Below are 24,498 nucleotides of genomic sequence, written 5' to 3' on the forward strand. Positions count from 1 at the left end.
CCATGGCTCAGGGGTGGCATCATAGGGTCCCTAATCTCTCCACCACCCAAAGGGATGCAGCTAGGGGGAGGGTCTTCTCTACCCCAACCCAGGGGGGCCCAGCCCAGCCTGTGACCAGAATACCCATCCCCACCCAAGCCCCATAAAACCGTGTGGGCAGTTTTCCCCACATGACCCACCCCTACGGAGGACTGTTTCTCAAGGACAAGTTTATTGCAGGGAGCACACTGAGCTCTTTTATAATATCTAAAGGCATACCAACTACAAAAATATCAGCTCTCAAGTGTGGGCAGCTCGGTGTGGGGCTGGGTGTGAGCTGTGACTTTGTTGCCAGTAGGAGCCCACGCTTTCTCCTGGGCTGCGGGAGCAAGGCTGTCCCAGCGGAATCTCCAATCCAGGTCAGCAGGAGGCTTCAGTGAGGCCTGGAGGCTGGCAGCAGGGCCAGTGAGGGGAGGGACCTGGATGTAGCTTTTTTGGTTCCACTGGCTCCTGGACCAAGGGCCTCAACCATTGATTGCTTTCTTCAGAGTCCTTAACATCCCAAGGCCAAGGGGCAGAATGGAGCCCTCCCAAGGCTCACAGTGCAGACAGCCTCCACACAACCACAGTGACCTCCGGCCTCAGGGCTGGTCACTGGGATACTGATCCTGGGACCTGCTGGCAGAGCTGGTGCTAAGCAGAGAGCCTACCATGGCTGGGGAAATGCTGGGAGAACCAGGGAAGGGATGGGCTGGGAAGAGGGGAAGCAAGTACACAGACGGGGACACATGCCTTGGCACTCCCCACCCTCAGGGCTGGGTGCCATTGGCCCGGGCACCCGACAGGGCCCTCTTCCGGAAGGTCTGTAGGGCCGGGTTGTGCAGCAGCGTGTAGGTCAGACCCCAGCGAGCCCTGCCTCGGCGGGCTCTGGGCCCCGTTCCCTTGGCCACAGGGTCATTGGTCTGCAGCAGCTGCATCCCTGAGAAGGGGAGACCTGCTGTCAGTCACTCCGCAAACCCAGCCAAGCCCCCTGCACCCAGACCTGAACACAGTCTGAAAATCCCCTGGGTGAGTGGAGGAGGCTGGTGAGATTGGAGTTCCAGCTTAGTGTCCCCCTCCCTGCTACACACTTCCCAAACAAGTACGGGAGGAGACGGGGGGTGGGGGGGACAGACTGCCTGAGAGGGAGAGGAGGAGGGTGGCCCATGGTGGGGGAAGACAGAGCCCCTTGGCAAGATGGCTGTCTCCTTCTCTGTGAGAGGATGTGTGAGCATGCGGAGTGAGAAAGTGTGTGTGTGTGCGCACATGCATGCACATGATGGAAAAAAATTACCAAAATGGACCAGGAAAATTCTCACTTTCTCTCTCCCACAGGAACAGAAAGTGAGCATTTTCTTGCTCGGTGGTGCATGTTGGGGAGGGGTGTGTCCCTCCTTCCTGGGAGATGCTGTGAGTGGGCTCAACTCTCCCAACCCCAAAGGGAAGGCACACCTTCTTCTTCCACCCTGAGTCTGAGGCCATCCTGGGGGGCCGGGTGGGGCTGGGGCTTCTGTGTTCGCAGGAGCAGGGTACAGAAGGCTATCATGGCTGGATGCGACTGGTTGACCTCAATCTTCAAGAAGTTGCAGTATGTGCGGTAGCCTGGGGTGCGTGAGGGATGGCAGCGCTCAGATAGAAGAGCCCAGACAGTCCCTAAACACACACACCTACACACCTACACCTACACCTACACACACACACACACACACAGGCACCCTGCACACTGCATGAAAGCACATAGACACACCTGAGCACATGGCACATGCACTGCACGTGGGCCCACGGCACACAGCGATGCAGTCCCAGACATCCTCAGAGAACAGATTTGAACATAGACCTGGTCAGGGCATCAGGGCAGACCCTCCCTTTCAGCTTGGGCAGCCTGAGCAACCCCATCCCGGCGCTGCCCTGTGACCTTACCAGGGTCAAGAGTGGCAGCTCTAGGTGGCAGCAGGCTGAGGTCCATCTGACCAAGGTGGACAGCATTGTAGAAGGCAGAGAGGACCACTCGCCAGATGGCCACCATGATGCCCACCAGCACGTTGATGGGGAAGAGAAGGAAGGTGGCTGCATAGAGTGCGCAGCTAGGGTGAGGGAGAAGCAAGGCTAAGTCAGGTCCCCACACCCACACCCCCAGCCCCTTTCTCAGCTGATGACCACAGCTGCTGTGTATTTATTGAGCACCTGCTGTTTATTGAGTATACTTTGTATGTACCCCATCCTGTGCTGGGCCAACTTTCAACCCAACTGGCCCTCCCCACCACTCTAGGAGACAGGCCATGTACTCCCTCCTATAGAAGGGAAACTGAGGCCCAGAGAAATTGGGTGACTTAGCTAAAGCTGCCTAGCTAGTCAGTGGCAGAGTTAGGGTTTATGTTCAGTTCTACCTGGATCTTTCTATGACCCCAGCGTCTCCCACCTTCCTCCTCTGGTTCCCTTGTCCACTGACTCCGAGTCTCTCTTGGGGCCAAGGTCCTCCCATAGCCTTACCATCTAACAGGGAAATAATGTTTCTGTTAACCTCCTTCCTGCACAGAGGGAGGCACATGTTGTGGAGGGCATAGAGGATCCAGGGGAGAGCAATGTTGATCTCAAAGCAGGAAAGGCTGTGGGGTGACTCTGGCCCTGTGACCAATGTATGTGGAGTAGGCTTGGCCACTGTCCCCTTCTCTGTGGGTAGGACAATCTCTGTTTACTACCCACTGGGCTTCCTAACAGAGAAGGGAGAGGTGGCAGTGGAGGAGGAAGGACACAGCTAAGACAGGAAGGAGAAGAGGCTGAGGACCTAAAAGAGCCTCAAACCCAGGAGCTGCCTTACCGGTTGGTCAGCTCTGGCCATCCACGGTGAGTCTTCAGAAAGACCCAGTGGGCTGCCATGATCTGCAGGGCTATAGCCAGAGCCAAGGTCAGCCAGAAGGGCCTGCAGGAGGGGAAAGAAGGTGTCGCTGTTAGTGGCCCTCTGGGAAGGGGTCCCAGAGCCCTCTGCCCTTTGCCTCTCTCACCACAAGGACGCCAGTGATTGGAGGAGCAGAAGGTTGCTGCCATGGAGAATGGGCATAAACACCAGGAAGGCCAGGGCCATGGTCCCCAGGAAGAAGATGATCTGCTGTATCAGGAGCCCTGCCAGGATGAGGAGGGGACAAACATCAGCCTCTGCAGGATCCAGACCACCCCTGGCACTCTCAGGAGCCCACAGACTTTGGAATTGGGCAGACCTCATTTCAGATCCCTGCTCTGATGCCTCGCTGTGCCACCAGCAAGTTAGTTTACATTTCTGAGCTTTGGTTTCTCCCTCTGTAAAATGAGGAGCGTGGCCCCTTCCACACAGGCTGTTGTGAGGACCCAATGAGACTATGTCTGTGCAGCCCTTTGAAAACCAGTAGGTACTTTGTAAATGTTATTTTCCCTCCGTTGCTCCTGAGTCCTTGGGGAGCAGACTACATTTTCGAGTAATGCTTGCATTCTTACTGGCCAGAGTCTGGAACACAGTAGGCGCCCCACAGTTGTCTAATGGAACAACTGGCTAATTGTGTATGTGGGGACATGTGTACAAGAGGGCTTGGGAGGTACAAAGTCCACTGAGATGATCAAACCTACTCCTTGATTATCCTTCTGCCCTCGTTCTAGAGGGCAGGGTGAGAACTGAAGGAACCAGAGGGGAGAGAAAGCCGGCCCTGGCTTTCACAACACTGACCTATCTTTCTTGAACTCCAGAGGGCTTTATTCACTACAGGGCCCACGGGGAGAATCAGAAAATTAGGAGCTAGGAGGGTCCTGGGAGTTAATCTAGTCCAACTCCCTCAAGAACAGACCCCCTTTGCAATCCCCATCTATGGCCATGGAACCCTGCCTGCATACCCTCAGTAACATGGATCTCATTGCCCCCTGAGGCAGTCCATCATGGCACAGCCCTCCCTCACCCAAGCAGGAATGTGCCTCCTGAAGCTCCCCACCTTCCAGCCCTGGGTCTATCCCTTGTGTAAACAACTGGTGGCACCCCAGGACCATGCTCGTGTTAGGGAGGCAATGAGATCCTTTCCCCAAGGGCTCCCGTGTCCCCTAGCACCACCTGAGAGAGCTTCCTGAGTGGAGGGAAGGCCAGGCGGGTCCCTCTTTTCACTCTTATCCCAGAACTTGCCCAAGCACAGGCAGACAGACACCCAGGGGCAGTCAAGAACTGCTGACCACTCTCCCCTCACTCACTGGGGTCAGTATCTGGGGCCAGTCAATGCCCAGTAGGGTGGGCTGAGGGGCTCACCAAGGCAGGTAAAAGCAGTCTGGTAAGCGCTGAAGTTCATCCAACAGAATATGGCCTGGCAAGAGGGGTGAGGGCTCTGAGGTAGGGGGCCAAGGTCCAGGGCAGCCCCTCGGTGTAGCGCTCGCAGGTTGGCCCTGTGATGAGGGTGAGAAGGCAGGGATCTCAGGGAGCACATATACTCCCTAAATTCTTCCTCGAGGCTAGCCACTGGCTGAACTCTCAGTCTCATTACAGCCCAGAGGCAGGGAAGCTCAGGGTGTGGGAACCCAGTGGAGGCTACTAATCCAGCCTGGGAGGTCAGGGCGGGCTTCCCAGAGAAAGCGAGGTCTGAGTAGAGTCTTAAAGGATAAATACGAGTAAGAGTAAACTGGTGAGGTGGGGATCGAGGGAAACAAACTCAGGCCGAAGGTTCAATGTGAGCCAAGTCAGAAAAGTGAGAAACAACAGAAGAGATGGAAAGTTACTCACAGCTCGGCCACCAGGGTGGGAGGCAAGGTTCCCCATCTATGGCCATAGAACCCTGCTTGCATACCTCCAGTGACATGGATCTCATTACTACCTCCTGAGGCCGCCCATATTGGCACATGAGCAAGAATGTGCCTGAACATAATGCAATGCCGAGGCTTGAGGGCCTGGGATGCCAGCCTCAGTAGGGCCACCCCTATGAGGAAAGCGGGGCAGGATGACCTCTGAGGCCGATGAGTGTGCAGGTCATGGGAACCAGTTCTCTGACATGGACCACCCCTCCCACCCAACTAGAACCTTCTCTCTGCTCACATTTCCTCGGTGCTCCTTATCATTTACCATGAACAGGCAAGGTGGGCAGCCTGGCGTTCAATGTCCCATAACAATTTCTCCAGTGCCAGTCAGACCACCCCCTCACCCACACTTACAAGCCTCAGGCTCACGCAGCCTCTGTGCCCCTGTCATGCAGTTCTCCTGCCGGCGGCACCTTCCTCCCTCAGTTCCTTCTTCCTCTCCCATTCCAAGGTGCCTCCCATCAAATCCAGCCCTCCCAGGTGGCCCCTCTCAGCATGGGCAAACTCTGCACTTCAGCCCCTACACAGTGTTGCCCTAGAATCATTCACCGATGGTTACCCATTCAGACTGAACCGCCCGGCTTCTCTACCCAACACAGGGCAGCTGGCTCAGTGGCAACCTGGGCCTGCAGAGACCCACCCTCCCTCTAGCCCCAGGCCTTTCCCACAGCCCTTCTGAGTCAGGGGTCCTATAAGCCCATAAGACACTGACCTCCTCCCCACTTCCACAGTGTGGGTCAGAGCCTGCCACTGACCTGTGAGTCACCAGTGAGCGGGTCAGCACGAGGAAGGTGAGTGAGCAGGACAGGACCAAGGCTGAGATGTAGCAAACTGGAGGGTGAAGAGGAAGAAAGTGGGAGGCCATGCCTGGAGGATCTCCTGGCAGCTTCCAATGTGCTACCAGGGTGTGCCTGGGGGGAGTTACCCTGCCCCACCCCCCACTGTGAGCAGAAGCCTCTTGCCATATTCCCTGTTCTCAGACCCGGTGTAAGCTGACAGCCCCGGCTGGCCTATGGTGCCAGATGACATAGGGTGGCCAAGATGAGAGGCCACCTCTGAGGTTGTAGACTTGACCCTCACCTGGGTCTTGGTGCGTCCATTGCTGTGTGACTTCAGTGAGAGACGCATTCAACCTGACATCTGCCTCCAGCTCCACTGCTCCCTGATGGTGTGGCCTTCACGGGCCATTTCATCTCCCAGCCTAGCTTGCTAATGCTGGGCACACTGCTGTGCTGCCCATCTCACAGCAGGATGTGAGCATAAAACCCCGTCTAGGCCTGCATCGGGGGCCTTTGTTCCAGACACGAGGATGCACATGCACTCGGGGTGGCCTGAGTCCATCAGAATGAGGGGAGGTGACCACTGCTACCCACCTCTACCCCATCTCCCTGGCCACCCCAGGCATGAGCACAGATCATGGGTTTGCTGTCTCACCAGCAGCTGGGGGAGAATGCAAGGTTGTGAGCAAGCCTGGCATTTAAGAAGAGCGAGGATGGAGGCTGCACCCCTTTCATCTTACAACCACATCCAGCCTTGCCCTGCACCCTCAAAGCAGCCCCACAGGAGAAGCATGTGACAACATGGAACCAAGAAGGAGGCTGGGACTGAGAGGTCTGCCCCCCCCCCCCCCCCCCCCGCCACACTGTAGGAAGTGATAGAGCAGGAAGTGTACCCACTCCCAAGCAGACCCAGAAGAGCCAGGGTGCCTGCATCCTGCTCTCCTCAGCCGTCCGGGGAAGTGTTCCTGGTTTCCTGTTCCGCCAGAGCAGGGCCAGTGGTTGAGGGGCAGGGGCTGCAAATGCACGTGCAAAAGGCAAGCACTAGTTGCATATAACTAACTACAGGCGCTGCAGAAGGACACTGGCCGCATGTCCGGGTCACCTGGAGATGTTAAAAGCCCCATGGCCCAGGCTACCCCCCAACCAAGTAAATCAGAAGTTCTGGAGGTGGGACCCAGGCCTTAGCTTTTGTAAAAACAACCCTGGCGATTCTGGCATGCAGCCAGCATTGAGAACCACGGTACTGGGGGCTTTCAGAAGATAGAGCCTTAAAGGTTTATTTCAATCAGCAATCGAGTGAAAGCAATCAACAGACTGACATGTATAGAGTGCCTGCTACAGTGGTTCCCAAACAAATGTGGGCTCACATCAGAGTTACCAGGGTTTCTGAAGTCAGGCCTGGAGCTTGAGCCTTGGGGTTTTTAAAGTTACCAGGCGATTCTTAGGGGAACTGTTCCAGAAACTGGAGTCTCCCTGCCTGTCCTGGGCTCACTCCTCCAGGGGCAGGAGGTGGTACTTTTCTGAAGTGAAGCTGCATGCTCAGAGCTTTGTCCTGTTCCATCTGCCCTTCAGGAGCCAGTTCTGCACCAGCAACGATGCATTCAGACCATTTTTGCCAGGAGGTAAGGAGCCTGCCTGCTGAGCCATCCCAGGGCCCCAGGCCCGGCCTTTGATCTCCATCTACCTCCTGCTCTGCCTTTTTTCAATTGGTTCCAAACTTGGGTCCCTCCTAATCCTGATGCCCATAAGATCTTCCTGCGCGTTGCCTCCTCTGGGACACTGCAGCTGCTCCCTTCTGGGACCTGTTTGGTGGATCCAACTGTCTTCCCCGCCAGATCCAGGGCCTCAAGGACAAGGTTGCCTTGTTGCTGCAGCACCATTCTGCAGATAGGGAATTGGAGATCCAGAGAAGTGTCTTGCCCAAGGTCACACAGCTAGTAAGTGACAGAGCAGAAATTCTAACCTAGTCTGCCTGACTCAAAGTGAACTTTCTGTGAACAATGCCAGGTTTACTAACCAGGTGCTGGGGAGGAGAGGGTGGCAGCCCTAAAACAGGCCCTCAGCGCTCAGATGGCCTGTTAGCTCCTTAGGCTAAGAACACACCAAAGGGTCCCAAGGCCAGATCTAATCTCAATTCCACTCTGGCTTGCTGACTGCTTCGGACATATCTCTAATGTCCCCAGGCTTCAGTTTTCCTCAGCTTCGAACTAGGAGAGTAAACACTGCTGTTTGACCCTGCATCTGAGAAGATTCAAAATGGGAACCTTTGGGTGTGAAAACCACAGCATCCTATCTAATAAAGAGGGAATATGCTAATTGACCATCACTCCGTCACAAAGATGGCTGCACCCACAGCTGAGGCCAAGTTCCCATAAGGAGCTTTAATGAGCAATCAGCAGGGACCTGAGGCTACGCCCTCCCCCGCCCCCACTGGGCTTGACAGGGGACCTCAGGCCGTGCCCACCGCCCTGGTGTCAGGCTGGGGGACCTCAGGCCACGCCCCCCGCCCGGTGGGGCTTGACAGGGGACCTCAAGGTGTGCTTCCTGTCCTGGTGCTGGGCTAGGGGACCTTGGGCTTCTCCCCCCGCCCCAGCGCCAGGTCGGGGGACCTCAGGCCACACACCCCACCCAGCAGGGCTTGACAGGGGACCTCAGGCCGCACGCCCCCCTAGTGCCAGGCCGGGGGACCTCAGACCGCGCCCCCCCCACCAGGTGGGGCTTGACAGGGGACTTCAGGCCACGCCCCCCACCCTGGCACCAGGCCGGGGGACCTCAGACTGCACCCCCCGCCCAGCAGGGCTTGACAGGGGACCTCAGGCCACACCCCCTGTCCCAGCACCAGGCCAGGGGACCTGAGGCTGTACCCCCCTGCCTGGCCTCAGGCCGGGCCCCTCACCCAGTGGGGCTTGATGGGGGACCTGAGGCTGCGCCCCCCTCCCGGTGCTGGGCCAGGGAACCTGAGGCTGCACCCCCCTGCCTGGCAGAGCTTGACGGGGGACCCCACCTGGTGAGGCTTGATGGAGGACCTCAAGGCACACCCCCTGCCCAGCAGGGCTTGACAAGGGTGGGACTGGCCGGGTCTGGATCTAGCCCAATGGAGGGGGGGCTGGGTCTGGGTCTCACGCAATTTTGAGGTGCATGTGGGTGGGCGGGGACTTGACTCTGGGTCCCGTGGTGAGCCCCAGACTCTGACAGGAGGAAGGTTTTCATATACATTTTACTAATTTTCTTTCATCTCTGACACTTCTATTATAGAGAAAGGGCAAATAGCAATATTAAATTATTTTCTCTAATTAATCCCCTTTTAATGTGCACGAATTTCATGCACCGGGTCACTAGTGTGATTATAAATGCCAGGTGTATTGAGCAGAAGCAGAATCCATTGTCCGGGGCATGTCACTTCCTGCCTCTGGTCCTTGATTCCCTATTCTGAGCTATGGCATCAATGATGTTACTCTAACAGGGCTGTTGTGAAGTCTGTGCTTGGCTGTGGACTGATGTGAGTCATGTCTACTCCTGCCTGTGGCCCAAATTGTAGCCAAGTTGGAAAATCTCCCTGGAGATGTCATTTCAGCCCACCAGAACTTGTCACCTGTCCAGCTTGTGGGCCTCAGCCGCAATCCAGGGCAGCCTCTGGTATGGGAGGAGAATTGCTCAGGAAGGTGGTGAGGCTGGCGTCAGGGAAGGAAGCAGTACCGTACACACCTCTGCCCCTCCCTCCTCCCTGCCCCTCCCCGCGCTCAGCATGCCTGATCTGTGGATGAGGATACTGATGGGCAGGAACAGTGGCAGAGCAGTCACACCTCTGCCTGCAATACTTGCAGCCTAAGCTCCAAACATCAAGTTACCCCTCAGAAGCCAGGGTACTCATACCAGCCAAGAACTCCAAAGCCAGCAGAGAGTGCAGGCCCCCTGACTCCTGACCACCAGGCTCTGGTCTCACAGTGGTGGAGAGAGTCCCAGCAGGGGCATCAAAAGGCTGAGCTCTTTTCTGCCTGACTGTACCACCTGAGGTGAGTCCTTCCCCATTGTTAAGCGGAGACACTTCTCAGTCTCCTCCAAGGGCTATTGGGAGGGCCTGGAAGGTGGGGGAGGTGGGTAACAGAGCTAAGGGATGAAGGAAGCTTCTAACCCCAGAAGGGAAGGCTGGTATGGTTCCCCAGCCTGGGTCTCATTGTCAAGGGAGGGAGGGAGAAAGGAGATGGCCCAAGAGGACAGGGATTGGGAGGAAAAAAAGCATCTGCTGAGCCCAATCCCACCCACCTGTCGTGAGAATGAGCTCAAAATTGTGGTTCTCCTTCATCCCCACAGCTCCACCTCCTCTCTTCCTCCCCAGCCTCAGCAAAGGCCCCAAGCTGTCACCTCAGCTCACACTCAATGGCCTTCCCCATCTGCAGCCTGCAGAGCTGAGCAAAGCCACTGTGGGTGAGGGTGGGAGACAACACACAAGCTGACAGGGGCTACTGAGATGACCCCTTCAGGTCTCAGAGACTTGGGACTGGAAGCCCCAAGCCCCAACCCCCCAATTTGGAGATGAAGTTATTGAGACCCAAAGAAGGGAAGGAATGTGCCCAAGGGCGAGCAGCTCAGGTATCCCACCCAGCTCACATCCTCCCACTGCAGGCCCTCAGGGACTCCCCTTCCCCCGGAGACCTCACCTTCCAGAGCCCACAGGTGGTACTTCACCAGCTCCACCACCTCCTGCCTGTCCTCTGAGAGCACAATCCCAAAACCAGCCAGCAGGTAGGAGACGTCCGTGGTGATCCCCGCCCTCACTTTCTGGATGGTGGGTACCACACCCACCAGCAGCAGCAGGGCCACCTGGAAGAACCCCAGAATGAGAGCACCATGGTCTGGCTGTGCCGAACCAGGCACTCCCATTCCAGGAAAAGTGTTTTCTGAGTCACAGGGAAGACTCTAGGGAGCACACTGGCTTCATCGTTCCTGGCACCCATCAGTGTTCTGATCTGCTCCCAAGCGCAGTGTCCTCATGCCTGTGGTCAGCATGTTACAAACAAATCCAAGTTTAGCTAATAGGCCAGAGGTGTGCTTTCAGGCAGCACAACTGTACATCTACGACTGTCTGTCAATCTCTATCAGTCATCTATCTTAAATTTCAGGATATAAAATTTCCAACTTTTCTACATTGAAAAAAGCAAAGTGTCCTATATATGAGCAGAGGCATTGAAGCTAAACAGGCTTGGATTCAGACATTGGCTGCCTTGAGATATTAGCTGTAGGAACTTGGCCAAGTCAAATTCACCTCTCTGAGCCTCAATTTCTCCCCTCTGTAAAATAGAGAAAAACCATACCTACCTCCTGAGATTTTGGTTGGTTGGTTGGTTGGTTGGTTGGTTGGTTGGTTGGTTTGTAAGGGGTGGTGGTGATGGTAGTGGGGATTTATCAAACACTTGTTATTTCACTAAATCTTCCCAAATTCCCAACGATAAAGGTAATTTCTTCCACTTTTAGCTGAGCCAAAGGGTTTAAGGAGGTTGACTAACTTATGCAAGTCATACAGGAGGTAAATAATGAAGCTAGGATGTAAACCCTTGTTCATCTGACTCCAAAACTCATGCTCTGACTGTATGAGTCCAACAAGCGTTAACACCTCCTCCCTCTGGGTAGGCCAGCTCTCTCAAGACATCAGAAACAGCTGGGCAGGATTGTGGGCCACGCTTTTGGAGAGCTGAGCTGGGCCTGAGCCACCCGGACTTGGGAGTACAGAGGCAAATGGCACTGCAGAGGCAGGACATACCTGGTAAATGGCCGTCCCCGTCAGGGTGGCTGAAAGCACAAGCATCCGTGGGAGTCGGAATCCTGCAGTTCCCAAAAAGAAGGGCACGGCGAGCCTCGCACCACCCAGGCCAGGAGCGCCCACACCTCCTCAGGGGCCCAGGAAAAGGGCCAGGGCTCATAGGACCCTGGACCGCCAAGGCCAAGCCAGGCCAGGGGCTCAGGGCTGTTCTTCCCGATGACAAAGTTCTGCGGGTGGCAGGAGCTGAGCTGCCACTGTAGCTGCTTTGTGCATGGGAAGGGGTGGTCACCTGTCACTCTGGGCCTCAGCTCCCACTCCATACCTCGCTGTGGAGTGTAGATGTAGGGTCTGAAGCAGATCCAGGCCCGGGACAAGAAGCCATGCTTGGGTGTGTGGAAGCTGCAGAAAGACCCAGGAGTGGAGAAGACTCAGGGGAAGCCCCTGCCCCGAGACCCAGAGTTTTGTCAGTTCATCTCTGCCCCACAAGCCTGCCCATTGCCAGCCTCCCAAACAAGCCTCCCTAGCTAGCCCTGCCCGCTGGCCCAGAGGGTGTGCCTCGAACCTCACCTGCTTCTCGGCTTCTTCAGGCAAAGGAGGGTCCTCAGGTATTCCTCAGGGTAGCTGCTTTGCAGCCTCTGGGGGGGCAGAGAGATGAGACCTGCCTTGAGCCATCCCTGGAGCCCTGGCTTAAGGTACCACAGTGGGCACCCAGTAGGTGCTCCATAAAAACCTCTTGGTGGTGGTGGAGTGCAGAGAAGGGCCAACCTATGGGTTGAGGCCCATATCTCCCAACACTGCCCTTTCCTCCTCCATAAATGCAAGATTAATCAGTCTCCTATCTAAGAACACTCAATGCTGGGAAGTTCTTCCTAAGGTCTAGCTCCAACCCTCTCCTGCTTTACTCAGTCACATCTTATCATTGTTTCCCTCTTGGCCCTCACACCTCTGCTAACTGAGACTGGGGCAAAGAGAGACTGTGTTCCATGGGCACATCCCTGATCAGGACGCAGGAGGGGGCCGTTCCAGGTTAGATGCCCAGGCCTCTCCTACTCGAGGGAGAGCACAAGGGTAATTGGATTTGTCTAAGCCACATTCCAGGCCTTAAGCTGACTTCCAAGTGGCAGAGACCAATGGGAACAGGGGGTGAATCCCTGCCCCCATTATTAGGAGAATATAGGCCATTGTCACCTGTTGCCATAGCAACTCTGGGATCCAGGACAGGTGTGAGTCAGCTCAAAGCTTGGCTGTGTCCTTTGAGGCTTAAACCTCTTTGACTAAGTGCCAAAGAGGATTTTATTTCTCCCAAGACTTCTCAAGAGGAAACACATGCAATAGGGGGAGAGGCAAGGCAGAGAGATGCCTGGAAGAGGAGGGGGACAGATTCAGCAAGGCAGGGCCGTGCCTGGTGCACATGTATCCTGGGGAGCCAGCTGTAAGAATGGGGGGACAACAGGCTTCCCTAGAGGATAAAGAGGAAGTAGTGACAAATATTCAGAACTCTGCTGTTGCTACATGAAAGCTAAACCCAGTCCGGTGAGCCCATGGGGACACAGGGTGGCCCCTGTAGAACCTGAGCCCACTCTGGCCTCTTCTCCCCTCATCCTCCATCCCTCCTCAAGGACCTTGCTCCTTCTTGAGCTTCAGTCCCAGGCCCTCTCCTGAGCCCCAGGCCTTGGTTCAGCTGCTCATCAGACCCTCAAAATGCAAACGGACACACTGTGCATGGTCCCCTGTGCTCCTGCTCTCATCTAGTGCTCCGTATGCCAGCAACTGGCACCACCACCTCCCTGCTCTGTCCTGGATGCCATCCTTCCAGCCTTCCCCCAGCTGGAAAGTAACCAGTCTTTTCCCTCCGTGTCCTCAGGCTTTCTCAGGGGCCTCTGTGGAGCAATTTCCTCTTCCTCCTCTTTCACCAGGAAGAGTACCTGACTCCGTCTCCATCTGCGCTCCCATGCACTTGGACGAGCCCCAGTTGTCCCTTTCACCTTGCTGTAAACATGAGCTGCTGCATCCAGCTCCCCCAGCTCACTGGGAGTTTCGGGGTCAGATGCAGTCAGTCAGCTCCTGGTCCACAGCACCCAGCCCCGGGCCTGGCACTTGGTAGGTGCTCAGAAGTCTTCTTAATAAGATTATCACCTCTCCTGACACAATGTGCCCATCCATCTACCCCAAACTTCAGAAATATTTGCTGAGTGTTTATTGTGTACTAAGACTTACTGGGTGTTGCCAATCAGGCATGAACACATGCACAAAACAGACAAAACCCATCTCTGCCCCTTTATTCATGCTTTTCCCAGTGCCCGCAGTGCTTTGTCTTTATTCTCTCCCCATTCCAGGTCCCGCCTGTCCTTCAGGCCACTGCTCAAGTCCACCTCATCCAAGAAGCACCCCCCGCCAGCTCCCCCCCACCCCCCACCCCCATTATCTGACATTAGCTAACTGAGAGTTGATTCATTACGAAATTCTGCCTGAGTGCTTCCTGGATCATGGCAGTCTCTGCAGGCTCCTCACAGAGACCAGGCTCCTGACTTGTCTCATGTCTCCAGTTGGATCCCAGGGGTTCAGAATCAGAGCTACGACTTACTGTCTCCGGCCCAGTTCTCCTTTGTTAAACGGATAAGAACAGATACTACACTTGATCTTAGCCCAAAGGCCAAAAAGTGATGCAATTCTCCTTTGTTGAGTCCCTACTGTGCACGTCGCTCAGTGCCCCACGTATCTTGGGTGCCATCCCAGGGCCTGGCCTAGCCTTTGCCTTAGGAGGGAGGACTAACCAGTTACTTGGCAACTCAGAAAACCTTTCCTGAGACCTGCTGCACGCTGGGTCCTCCACCAAGCATCACCACACATAGGGACCAACAGACAAGGGAGCCCCCAGCCCAGCCCCTTTACCTCCGAGCCCGCTCCTGTCCTATGGCTGAAGCTTCTCACTAGCTGCATCGGGTACCAAAGGCTCAGGAATCCAAGGCCCAAAAGGAGAGGCATGGAAGCCAGCAGGGAGTAGTACTTGTAGATCTGTATGGACAGACAGACACCAGACACACCTACCTTCTGCCTTCCTGCCCAACGGAAGGCCAGGGTCCATTTCCCTCCCAACCTCGCCCAGGGCTCTGTGGGTGGTCTGGGTGCCATGGAAAGGCTCGGTTCTACCACCATCACCCACCCCAACCAGGGCACTCGGGACAGTCACTCTCACTTCACCTCTCAGGCCCCAGGCTCTTGGACTCCCAAGGCCCGTAGAGGAGCCAAAAGGAGGAGGTTGTGTAATCCCCTCTGCCCCACCTGGGGAGCTGCAATGGGGCCTGAAACAGATATACCCTCTTTCTGTGTTCCTATGTTCCTGACACTTTGGACACAGGCCCCTGAAAATTAGACAAAGGCCTAATTTTGTCTATGCACAGTTTGCAACATGGTCATCAGGGAAGTGCATGCCCTACCTCCTGGCTTTGAGGTATTTGTCCCTGAAGTCTCAGGGCTGGACTTCCCATATATTCACTCACTTATTTGTTAGGCAATCCTTTTTATTGTGAGCTTAGTATGTACCAGGTTCTGGGTGGTGAAAAAGATCAATCAAGTCCCTGCTCTCAGAGAAACCAACTAATCTTCACCTCTACCCTGAGGGATTGGTAATATCAACTCCATTTACAGGAAGTTGACATGGTTTCCTCAAAGCACTTAGTACCACGTGGAATCATTCTGTACATTTGTTTGTTTACGTCTCTCCCCCTGAAATAGCAGCTCTTGGGATGCCAAGAACCTCGTCTGCCTTGTTCACAGCTGTATTCCAGTGTCTAGAAATGTCCCTGGTATGGATTTTGTGCTTTAAATATGTTTGTTGACTAAATGAATGGATGAGTGAATTAATAAATGAAGCTGGATTCAAACTTGGGTTGTCCGACTCCAAAGCCTACATCTCCACCCTTTGGGCTCTAGACTGGGAAGCTTCACATCCCTAGCCAATGGCCAGTGAACCAGATAAGGTTTTGGAATTCTCTGAGACCATGCCCTCCTCAGTGCTTGCCACCCTCCATCTGTCTTCACTTCCCCTCCAGCCTGGCCAACAGAAGGCTAGGGGATCGACAATGGGGGGATTTCAGGCTTCCTTTTCCATCTCCTCTATCCCCATCTCCTCCCTACTGCCTCCAGACTAGAAGCCCCTGATGGCTGGCCCAGCTACCTTGTCCCATAGAGGGGCTGTGTGCAATGACATGTGTTTTAAGGAGTGGACTCCTGTGTACAGTAGAAGGTGGCAGGAAAGCCCAGCATACAAAGAGAGATGAAAGGAGCCATGCTGGGCTAAGCAGCTCCTCCATGTCCTCTGCCCCAGCCCTCATGAATCAGTAGTTACCTTGGGCGCCTGGGGACACTCTGCCTTCTGCCAGACCTGGACTCCAAAGTGAGCCCAGGACAACACACTGCCGAGCAGGTGTGCGGCTACATGCCTGACTGTGGCACAGGCGGCCAAGGAGTAGTAGAAGGCAGGGTAATAGAGCAAAGCCAGCATCTTCCAGGGTCCTAGAAGGCAAGAAGGGCAGAATGAAAATTATAGAGGGGCAGGTGTGGACTGAATTCAGGCCACCCAGACTTCTCTCATGTCTCCATCTTCCAAGTCCCTCAGGTGGTTCAGTAGGTAAGAGCCCGGTATTCAAATCCAGGCTCTGACTAGTATCAGCTCTGTGATCTTGAGCCAGTTACCTCTTGGAGCCTCAGTTTCCCCATCTGTAAAATAGAAGTAATAGGACTAAATTAGCAAAAACAAAATATGAAGTTCTACATACAGTGCTCAGCATGGTGTCAAAGTTAGTACTAAATATACAAGCTACTACTTTATTATTGTCTCCTACTCTGACCCTCAGCATCCTTCACTATAGAGTGGGGCTAATGTCCACACTTTGTGGAGTCATTGTGAAAACTGGATGATCTAAAGAGATCATGTCCCATGCCTCTCCATGGCAGCTGTCCTTATTACCGTCACCTTCTTGAGCTCAGCTCAATTCTCCTGGACCCCTTCCTATGCCACTCCCCGCCCTCCTTCATTCTCACTGCGGGGTGGGGGGAACCTGAGTCTTGGGCACTCAGCCTGTGCCCATAGAACAAGAGAGTTCCCTACATCTTGGAGGTGGGGTTTGCACAAGAATAGAGGAAGCAAATAGGGCAGTATTGACCCAATGGCTGGGACCAACAAAGGGAAGCTTCAGGTATTGTGGAGGGACAGTGGGTGAAGTAAGGGGACAGTGTCTTCTTGACAATGGCTCATGAATGTAATGGGGAGCAACTTGGTTCACTGTAGAAGAGCCCTGCCCCAATAGTCCGGATTCCCACCCCAACCCCATCCCATCAACCCAGGCCCACACCACTGGGTACCTCGGCTGGATGGTGAAGTCAGGGTGAGGAAAGGCAGCGGGGCCTCAGCCGAGAGCAGCAGACACAGGGAGCTGAAGAGGACCATAAAGATAGCAGCGGGTACGGTCCAGGGCCCATCCATAGCCAAGAAGTCCACAGGGCTGGTGCAGGGGCAGGGGCAGGACAGGAGGGAGTTGCTCAGGCCTAGTACCCCATTACCTCATGCCATGTTCCATAAACTGGGGAAGAAGAGCCGGTCCCACTTTCCAGCCCACTTTCCAGATAGGGAATTGGAGGCCCTTCATCCATTCATTCCACAAACATTTGTGGAATGCCTTCTATGTATCAAGTTCTGGGCCCTGTGGCAAAGTGAGTTGGGAACATCCCCCCAACACAACAACAACAACAACACCACACACACACACACACACACACACACACACAAGAACAAGCCTGAGCACAGCTCCCTCCACCCACCCTGGCAGTTCCAGGAAACAGCTGCCTCCACACTAATTGCTCTGTTTGGGCTGGCAGACCTTCAGAGAGCTCCAAGAGTCACAACATCCTTGCACAATGTCAACGCCCTGGCCTGAGTGTGACCCTGGGGTAGAGGGCAGACAGAGGACACAGCTGTCCTAGGCATCACCTCCCTGGCTCAGGTCAGGCCACAAAGACCCTCTGCTTCTATGGTCCATCTTGCCCTCATGCCCTGAGACCTCCATTCTGCTTCACTCTCCCCCAAATCCTCCCCCAGTCAGGGTAGAAACCCCAGTTCCCCCACAAAGTCAGCATGTAGGACCCACCTTGGTGTGCAGCCCCAGCCTGAGGTGCCAGGTTGCCTACACTGGGGCTCCACCCACCACCTCCCCCAACCCTTTGGTGTCTCCCACATAAGTCGGATCAGGGTCATCTCCTCAGGGTCATTTCCTGAGGTTCATCACTGTCCCAGGCTCTGGGGTTGCAGGGCTGAAGAGCAGGGGGAGAAAGTCCCTCAGAAATCTGCCGTTAGCATCAGGGTCCAGATGAAACCCTCAGGGGAAACGAGGTTCATGATGGTGCCGAGTGATCATGGCCTGTCCAGACCATGAATCGCCTGACAAAGTGTGTCCTGGAGCCGGCCCTGTTGGGTTCTGGTTTCTCGGGGTTTGGAACAGGAGCAGGTGAACCTGAGTGGGTCCCTCCCCCTCCCTCTGGTCATTTCGACTAAACCTGAAGATCTGGGTGGGGATGGGGAGTGCCCCAGGCTGAGAGAAGAGGGAGTGTCCTGAGGCCAGAGCTGGTACCTAAAAATCACCCCCCAAGCTGGGCCCCCTGAGTGGGGGTGCCCAGGCCACGGCACCAACCTGGGCAGCCCAGACCTGCTGTGTCCGCCATGGGGCCAGAGCTGTCGGCACCTCCCCAGCATGGCCAGCAGCAGCAACACAACCACCTAAAGGAGAGCACAGTGGAGGGTGTGGGGTGCCCAGGCCTTCCCTGATGGGCGTCTGGAGGCTTGGCCTCACTACCCAAGAAACCCCCCATTCCCCTGTGCATACTCATGTGGCATCTTGGGGACTGGCCAAGAGGTGACAAAAGTCTGGGAGGTTGGACTTGGCCTGCATCCTGGTTTGGGTTCCGACCCTGTGAGAGCCCCCTCCCACATTTTGGGCTCCCAGGTGCTCCCTTCATCAGCCCCAGCAGGAAACACAAGTCATGTTGCCCAGGCTGGCAGCAGGTTGCAAGCCAGTTTGGACTTAGGTTAGACTCACCGACAGCACGGCCAAGCAGGTATGGAGGAGGCCAGGCAGCACGCTGGGGTGGCAAGAGGGCACTACCCTGCAGATCAAGTGAAGGCTGGTCATGCCTGAGTAGGGACTCCCTAGGTAGGCCACCAGGTCTGGGGTTCCAGGTTGTCTACACTGGGGCTCCATCTCCCTCAACCCTTTGAACTCTCTTACACAAGCCTACCCAGTTCTGCCTTTTTGGGGTCATTCCAGGGCTCTCATGCTCCTGCGGCCAGCCTTATGCCAAGCTCTGAGATTCCAGGGCTAAGGGAGACAGGGGGCTCCCAGGGGAAGACTCGGAAGAAACAGATTGAGCCAGCTGGGCTGAACCTCTCTTCTTTCTCACCCAGATCCTTCCTATCCTCCAAGGCCCACTTGATTCCCCCGCTCCTCCAGGAAGCCTCCCCAATTGCTCCAGGCATCACAGACCTCTTCTCAGAACTGTGGCTGAGCATTCGGCCTAGGTCAAACAATCAAGTATTTGGTCCTACAATTTGCCCTCCATTGACTGTTATCTGAGTTTGGTCTGTATCTGACTGGAATGATCTTCCTTAGTCTTTTGGAACTTATATCTCTCCTGTTTCCTTTCATTAAAGGGTTTCCATGTACAGCTGAGCAGTTTGCATACTGCACAAGGATGCCCAGCCAAGGGAATGAGTGGGGTCTGACATCCAGGCCGCACTGCTCATCAAGCACTGTGCCTACTGAGTTGCATTCATCTAAATGGGGGTCTCTGTTTCTAATTGCCACAAAGGCTTCCATGGCCTGGCAGAGGACCTGCTCTGGCCATAGCTGAGCACAGAGGTGGGTCCATGTGGAGATAAAGAGATCAATGGGCACAAGAAAGGCTTCCGCTTCAACTGGATCATGGCAAAGGAAGGGTAGGATTCCTGAGCTCAGAGCTGGACCTGGACTTGGCAGAGCAGACAGGACTGGTCCCTGGGGAGGAGGAGACTCCTGAGTTTGCCCAGCTAGAGCCTGGGAGGACACCTGTGAGGGCAAGGCCAGCAGGTGCTGCAGCTGGGCCCTCCCTGCCCAGCCAACCACCTGGGCGCCCTCCTGTTGTGTGAGGAGGACTCCCAAGGTCTTGTCTGCAGGGTGAGCTCCGAGTCCTATGACTCCCCTGGAACAGCCCAGTCTTCCCAGAGCTTGCTTTCTCTCAGAAAATCCCAGAGGGCGAGAAGCAGGAAAGAGCCTGGTCACTGGGCTTGTCCTTGGGGTGGGGGGACCGAATAAGTCTGTTTTGTGCAACTTCTTGGCCAGGGCAGAGCTGGCATCTCCCCAAAACAGAACTGTACTCATGGGCAGGGCAGGTGCCATGTAGGAATCAGGTTCCCACTGTCTGAGCTCAGGCCTTACACTCCCACTTCTAACTCTGAGGCCCCGTACTCCAGCATATGGGGTGGGGCTTTGGGTGAGAAAGGGCCTCTCTCAGCCCCAAGAGCTCATAGCCACCTTTGCAGGCCCTCTCAGCATGCATCTCCGCATCTGACTGGGTCCTGCTCAAACCTGTCCCCCTGTTAGCCAAGGCAGGGGCTCAGCAAACTATCCCCAGAGCAGCTTGGCCATTTTCCCACTTACCCCAAACCTAAAGCCCCCACATGGATCCTCTCCAGGCCATATTTGGGGAACCCCTGGCCCTTTTTGTATCATCTGGGCCTCCCATCTACCTCTTAGCTCAGTTTGGCTTAGGCTCATGGACCCTCAAATGATTGAGGTCTGAGCAACAGAAATTTGGCCAATGGCTCATGGGCCGGTGTTTTATGCTGTGGGCCAGACAGAATGGCACAGACACAAGGAACACCACCTCAGGGAGGGTGGGGAGCTTGGTCCTGGAAGACACACAAGCAGGTGCTAAAGGATGCAGAAGAGGGAGAGAACCTTGGGGCAGGTGTCAGAGGCAGTGGTATTGGCTTTAAGTTTGAAAGATGGACAGTGTTCAGGATTTTAGGAAATTTCTTCTTTTTTTTTTAATCCTTACCTGAGAATATGTGTTGTTGTTGTTGTTGTGTGTTTTTTGTTTTGTTTTTATTGATTTTAGAGAGAGGAAGGGAGAGAGAGAGAGAGAGAGAGAGAGAGAGAGAGAGAGAGAGAAAGAGAAACATCGATGTGAGAGAGAAACATTGATCAGTTGCCTCCCGTATGTGACCTGACTGGAAATCGAACTCACCACACTTTGGTGTACAGATGATGCTCACGCTAAGAGAGTCACCCAGCCAGGACAATTTTAGGAAATTTCTGTTGCTAGACTTGAATATAAATAACAACAGTAGCTAGGACCTACTAAGCACTGACTACGTGCCAGGCACTGTTTGTCCCATGGATTAACTCAGTTATTACCTCAGAGGTGTATGCTATGGGTATCCCTCTTGTGTAGACAAGAAGGCCAAGTCTCAGAGGAGCTAAGTATGTTGCCCAAATCACACAGCTAGTCAAGTGGCAGAGTCAGGATTCAAACTGAGATAATCTGGCTCTGGCACCTGATCTGACTGGGAGGTGAGAAGTTAAGTTGAACCATCTGAAATTGCCACTTCTGTACATCAGAAACAGTCGAATATCAGCATTTGCAAATGGTTCCGCATATATAGTCGCTGGGGAGTGGAAATGGCAGGCTGTATCTCAGAGGTGTTTATGAGGAAGAATGTACCTGCTTTGATGTGGAGAAGCAGAGGAAAGGCGGGTTTCTGGAATGACTGTAGTGAGCACCTGAATCAAATGAGGTCCAAGGATCTGAGGCTTGGTCTTGGACACTGAAGGACAGAGGCCGACTGCAGTGTGGTGAGGACACGGAGACAGAGAAAGAACCAGACAACTGTTTCTAGAATTCAACTCTGAGTGGGAGCCTCAAGGGGCCCCATCCAGAGGTGGGGACAGAACACACCTCTGTGGGTGAGAGGGAAAGGCTGACTGCCTGGGGGGAGGTCTGGGGCTGTGAGGCCCCAAGAGACCTGAAGCCCTGCTTCCTGACTCGCCCCACTCACAGCAGAATGGCCTGCAGATGACCCTGGCATCCCGTAGGGAGCCCATGAGGAAAGCCTCTGATTCCGCCTTCCAGGCAGCCCTTTGAAGCCATGCGGAGGTGAATGACATTCTTGGCAGCTGCCACAGGCACATTTGTGTCCCCAGGCTCTGGCTGGGATGCTCAGTATTGATGATGGGTGGATAGCAAGCAGGCACACGTCAAGCTGGGCACATGACTGGCCAGAGGGACCTCTGTGGTGGAAAAGGCCAGCTCAGCTTATGCGGATCAATCCCTTGCCCATGGGAGACCCAATGACACATCCCATCCCCATCAGACTCCCCACCCCTGCCCTGACGTCTTCAACCAGGTCCTGGCACCATAGGGGCACGAGGACAAGTGTGAACAGGAGACTGAGTCCATCCCAGTCACGGTCACCAGGGCCTACCAACCCCAACTCCCAAGCCTGCTGGGGCACACGGAGGCACGGAGGGGGACCATTGTCAGAGCTCCTCAAAGCTTTGGTGCTCCATCCCCCTGGGATGTCTGACTCACACAGGCTGGTGAGGTGAGCCCAAGTTCACCTCCTTGGGATTCCCCTGAGCTACCTGCTTCCTGCTCCCACCTTTGAGGGGGTGGTGGAGAGGAGGCAGGCAGCTTGACTTGGTTTGGCTAAGTGAGTAAGTTCAAACAAACTTCATTCTTCCCTGCAGTGGGAGAAGTGAGCTCTGCATTCTAGATGCCACCCATATTAGAAGCAGTACTCTCCACTGCCCAGTCCCTGCCTCACACCAACTTCATTCTAGGGCCATACCTAAGTACCCAGCCACAGGGCTGGCCCCAGGTGCATGGCCCCGGCCAATGACCAGACCGGGAGGCACTTAAGGTTACAGCTTCACATTAGGGCCTTAACCCAGGTCAGGGTCTGTGTCCTCTTGGGCTCCTGGGCCCCTCCCCATTCTGCTGCTCCCCCCACTCCATACATGTGCAGCAGGGTCAGCCAGAGAGGAGAGGAGGGACACACCCTTGCTGACAGCAGGTTGCTTTCCCTGTGGGCAGAGCCCCGAGTCCCACAAACAGCTCCTTCCTCCAGGCCTGAGTGGAGCCCCCGCTCCTGCCAGGTGACCCAGGGCTGGCCAGGCCATGGCCCGGCCCCTGCGGAGGCTTAGGAACATTTCTCCTTCTCCAATTTCTTGGTGATGAAAAACAGATGTGCACACATCTGGTATGGCAACCCGCAGCCTCACCTTTCCAGTTCCCCCGACCCTCAGAGCAGGGAGGTGGGGGATGGGGCCAGGGATAGAACAATGAGGGGACCACTGGGCTCTGGGGCCTCCTGTGGAGGCACAGCATGTGGGGGCACAGGGAGGCCCAGCTCCCCCACCAGGTGCCCAGACTAAACAAATGTAGAAATGGTCCGGGAAAAGGCAGCTGTGGCCTGCCTCCGCCGGGACATGAGGCCGCGCTGAGGCAGCCTCCCTCCCCTGGCTGACCCCAGCACTCCCGCTAAAAGGAACAGGATCTCCTCAACCTCACAGATTCTGAGGCCAGCCAGAGAAAGCAGGCGTGGCCTGTTTCCTCACATCCCCTCCCCTTACCCGCCCCACAACCTCCCGCCTTCTTCCTTGGTTCTCTGCCTCTCCCTTCCCCCAGTCTGCCCAGAGAATCTGACATTTGCTAACACCACACCCCAGGTGGTCACCACAGGGCCCAGTAAACCCTTTAAGGCAGGCCCACCTTACCTCAACCACTCACCCAGCACTCTCCATCCTGGCTACAGCCCTGTCACCCACTTGGAGGATGGGGCCCAGGGATCAATTTTAAACAGGTGCTTTTGAGGTGACTAGCCTGGCCAATCCCCCACCTCAAGTGTCTTAACACATGGACAAGGGCTGTTGTTCATGTAACTGATGAGGAGATGCAAGCCCAGAGATGCTGCGCTTTGCCGTGGGTCACACAGCAGATGAGTGGCAGAGCCCACCTTAGCAGCCCTTGCACAGTCTTCCCTGTTCCCCATCAGTGTCTCTGCCCATGCACCACACTGGCCAGAGCCAGGGGCCCCACTTACCCTTCAGGCTGCAGCTCCTGGCTGTCCTGGGGCTCATCGATGTACCAGCTGCCGTAGGAATAGTCTTCTGTGGCCCCAGAGAAGGTCTGGTTCCCTGCTGCTCTGGACATTCTCTGGCTCTTCTCTTCTGACCCCCAGACAAGAGGGGGAAAGTCTACAGATGTGAATAGAGGCTTAGAAAAAAAATAGAAAGAAAGAAACCCAAACAAAGAAGCGTTTCTCTTTAATCCTCAAGGTTACTTCCTTGCTCTTAGCTCTCTGGGAATGTGGGCCTGGGCGGCTGGCAGGGAGGAGGGGAAGGGCTTCTCTTGTCCTTTCTTGTCACCTCCGCCAGGTTTGCCTGGTGCTGCGAAGGCAGCTATCCCTGGAGAGTAGTTGCCCTGGGGGTCCTCGAGCTCTTGTCTGTCTGTCTGTCTGACTGACCACCAGCAGGCCTTTGTTCAAAGGACCATTTTCAAAGAAGTTGTGTCCAATCAAGACCCTCTCTTCCTTCCCCCTCCTCAAACCCACCCAGACCGACCCACAGACACACTCTCAAGGAAGGGCCAGGGAGGAAGGAGCTGCGGAGATGAAAGGGTGGGCGGGCTGCGGGGCGGGCTCAGCCAGTGTGCTGGACCCTCCCAGCTGGATTCCTGGCCCCTCCTGCTCTTGGAGGTCCAGCCCAACCCCCCACCCTCCTTTTTCAGGCTTTCTCTAGACCACCCCTTTGGGCCTCTGTGGTGGGAACATACCATGGTCCTGACAAAGACACCTGGGAGGCGGGTGGTGCTGATCTCCACTGGCTCCCAGCCCAAGGGGTGTGGCCAGGAGGGATCTGACCCGGACTTCAAACACAAGTACCTGCTTTCATGCCTGCCCCAAACCTCCCACTCCTTTGCCAGCCATACCTGCAGTCCTCCATGCTCACTCAAGTCCAGTATGGCCATCTGGCATTTAGCAACCCAAGGAGACAGGTGGGGCTGCAGGACGGAGGCAGGGAGGGAGCCTGTGCATTCCTTCGCCCTGGTTTCCAT

General features: G+C 55.2%; 1 protein-coding gene across 2 annotated transcripts; it reads right to left on the reverse strand.

Moving 5' to 3' along the window:
* Positions 1–200: 200 nt before the first annotated feature.
* STRA6 (signaling receptor and transporter of retinol STRA6) lies at positions 201–23,729 on the reverse strand. 2 transcript variants are annotated; one of them, XM_079767706.1, is made up of 18 exons: positions 23,486–23,729; positions 18,444–18,510; positions 18,039–18,124; positions 16,717–16,856; positions 16,048–16,071; positions 15,701–15,867; positions 14,245–14,367; positions 11,920–11,987; positions 11,675–11,751; positions 11,353–11,414; positions 10,253–10,415; positions 5,571–5,646; positions 4,277–4,410; positions 3,021–3,138; positions 2,837–2,938; positions 1,939–2,102; positions 1,471–1,620; positions 201–958 (listed from the first exon to the last, which is right to left on the reverse strand). In XM_079767706.1, the coding sequence occupies exons 1-18, from the start codon at positions 23,593–23,595 to the stop codon at positions 789–791; spliced, it is 2,001 nt and encodes a 666-aa protein (XP_079623832.1). In that variant the 5' UTR covers positions 23,596–23,729; the 3' UTR covers positions 201–788. The 2 variants fall into 2 exon arrangements, with proteins under 2 accessions (XP_079623832.1, XP_079623833.1); XM_079767707.1 differs by lacking the exon at positions 1,471–1,620.
* Positions 23,730–24,498: the final 769 nt, after the last annotated feature.

The sequence above is a fragment of the Cnephaeus nilssonii genome (assembly GCF_951640355.1).
Source record: "Cnephaeus nilssonii genome assembly, chromosome: 4".
Taxonomy (NCBI): domain Eukaryota; kingdom Metazoa; phylum Chordata; class Mammalia; order Chiroptera; family Vespertilionidae; genus Cnephaeus; species Cnephaeus nilssonii.

What these genes read in the sequence shown, in the direction of transcription:
- STRA6 (XM_079767706.1), bottom strand. Translation starts at nt 23,595, where the DNA reads ATGTCCAGAGCAGCAGGGAACCAGACCTTCTCTGGGGCCACAGAAGAC. An exon ending in AGCAGGTCTGGGCTGCCCAG is followed by an intron (nt 16,857 to 18,038) that starts GTTGGTGCCGTG and finishes CCCCTGCACCAG; the next exon opens with CCCTGTGGACTTCTTGGCTA. An exon ending in GGACAGGAGCGGGCTCGGAG is followed by an intron (nt 11,988 to 14,244) that starts GTAAAGGGGCTG and finishes CTGCCCCCCCAG; the next exon opens with AGGCTGCAAAGCAGCTACCC.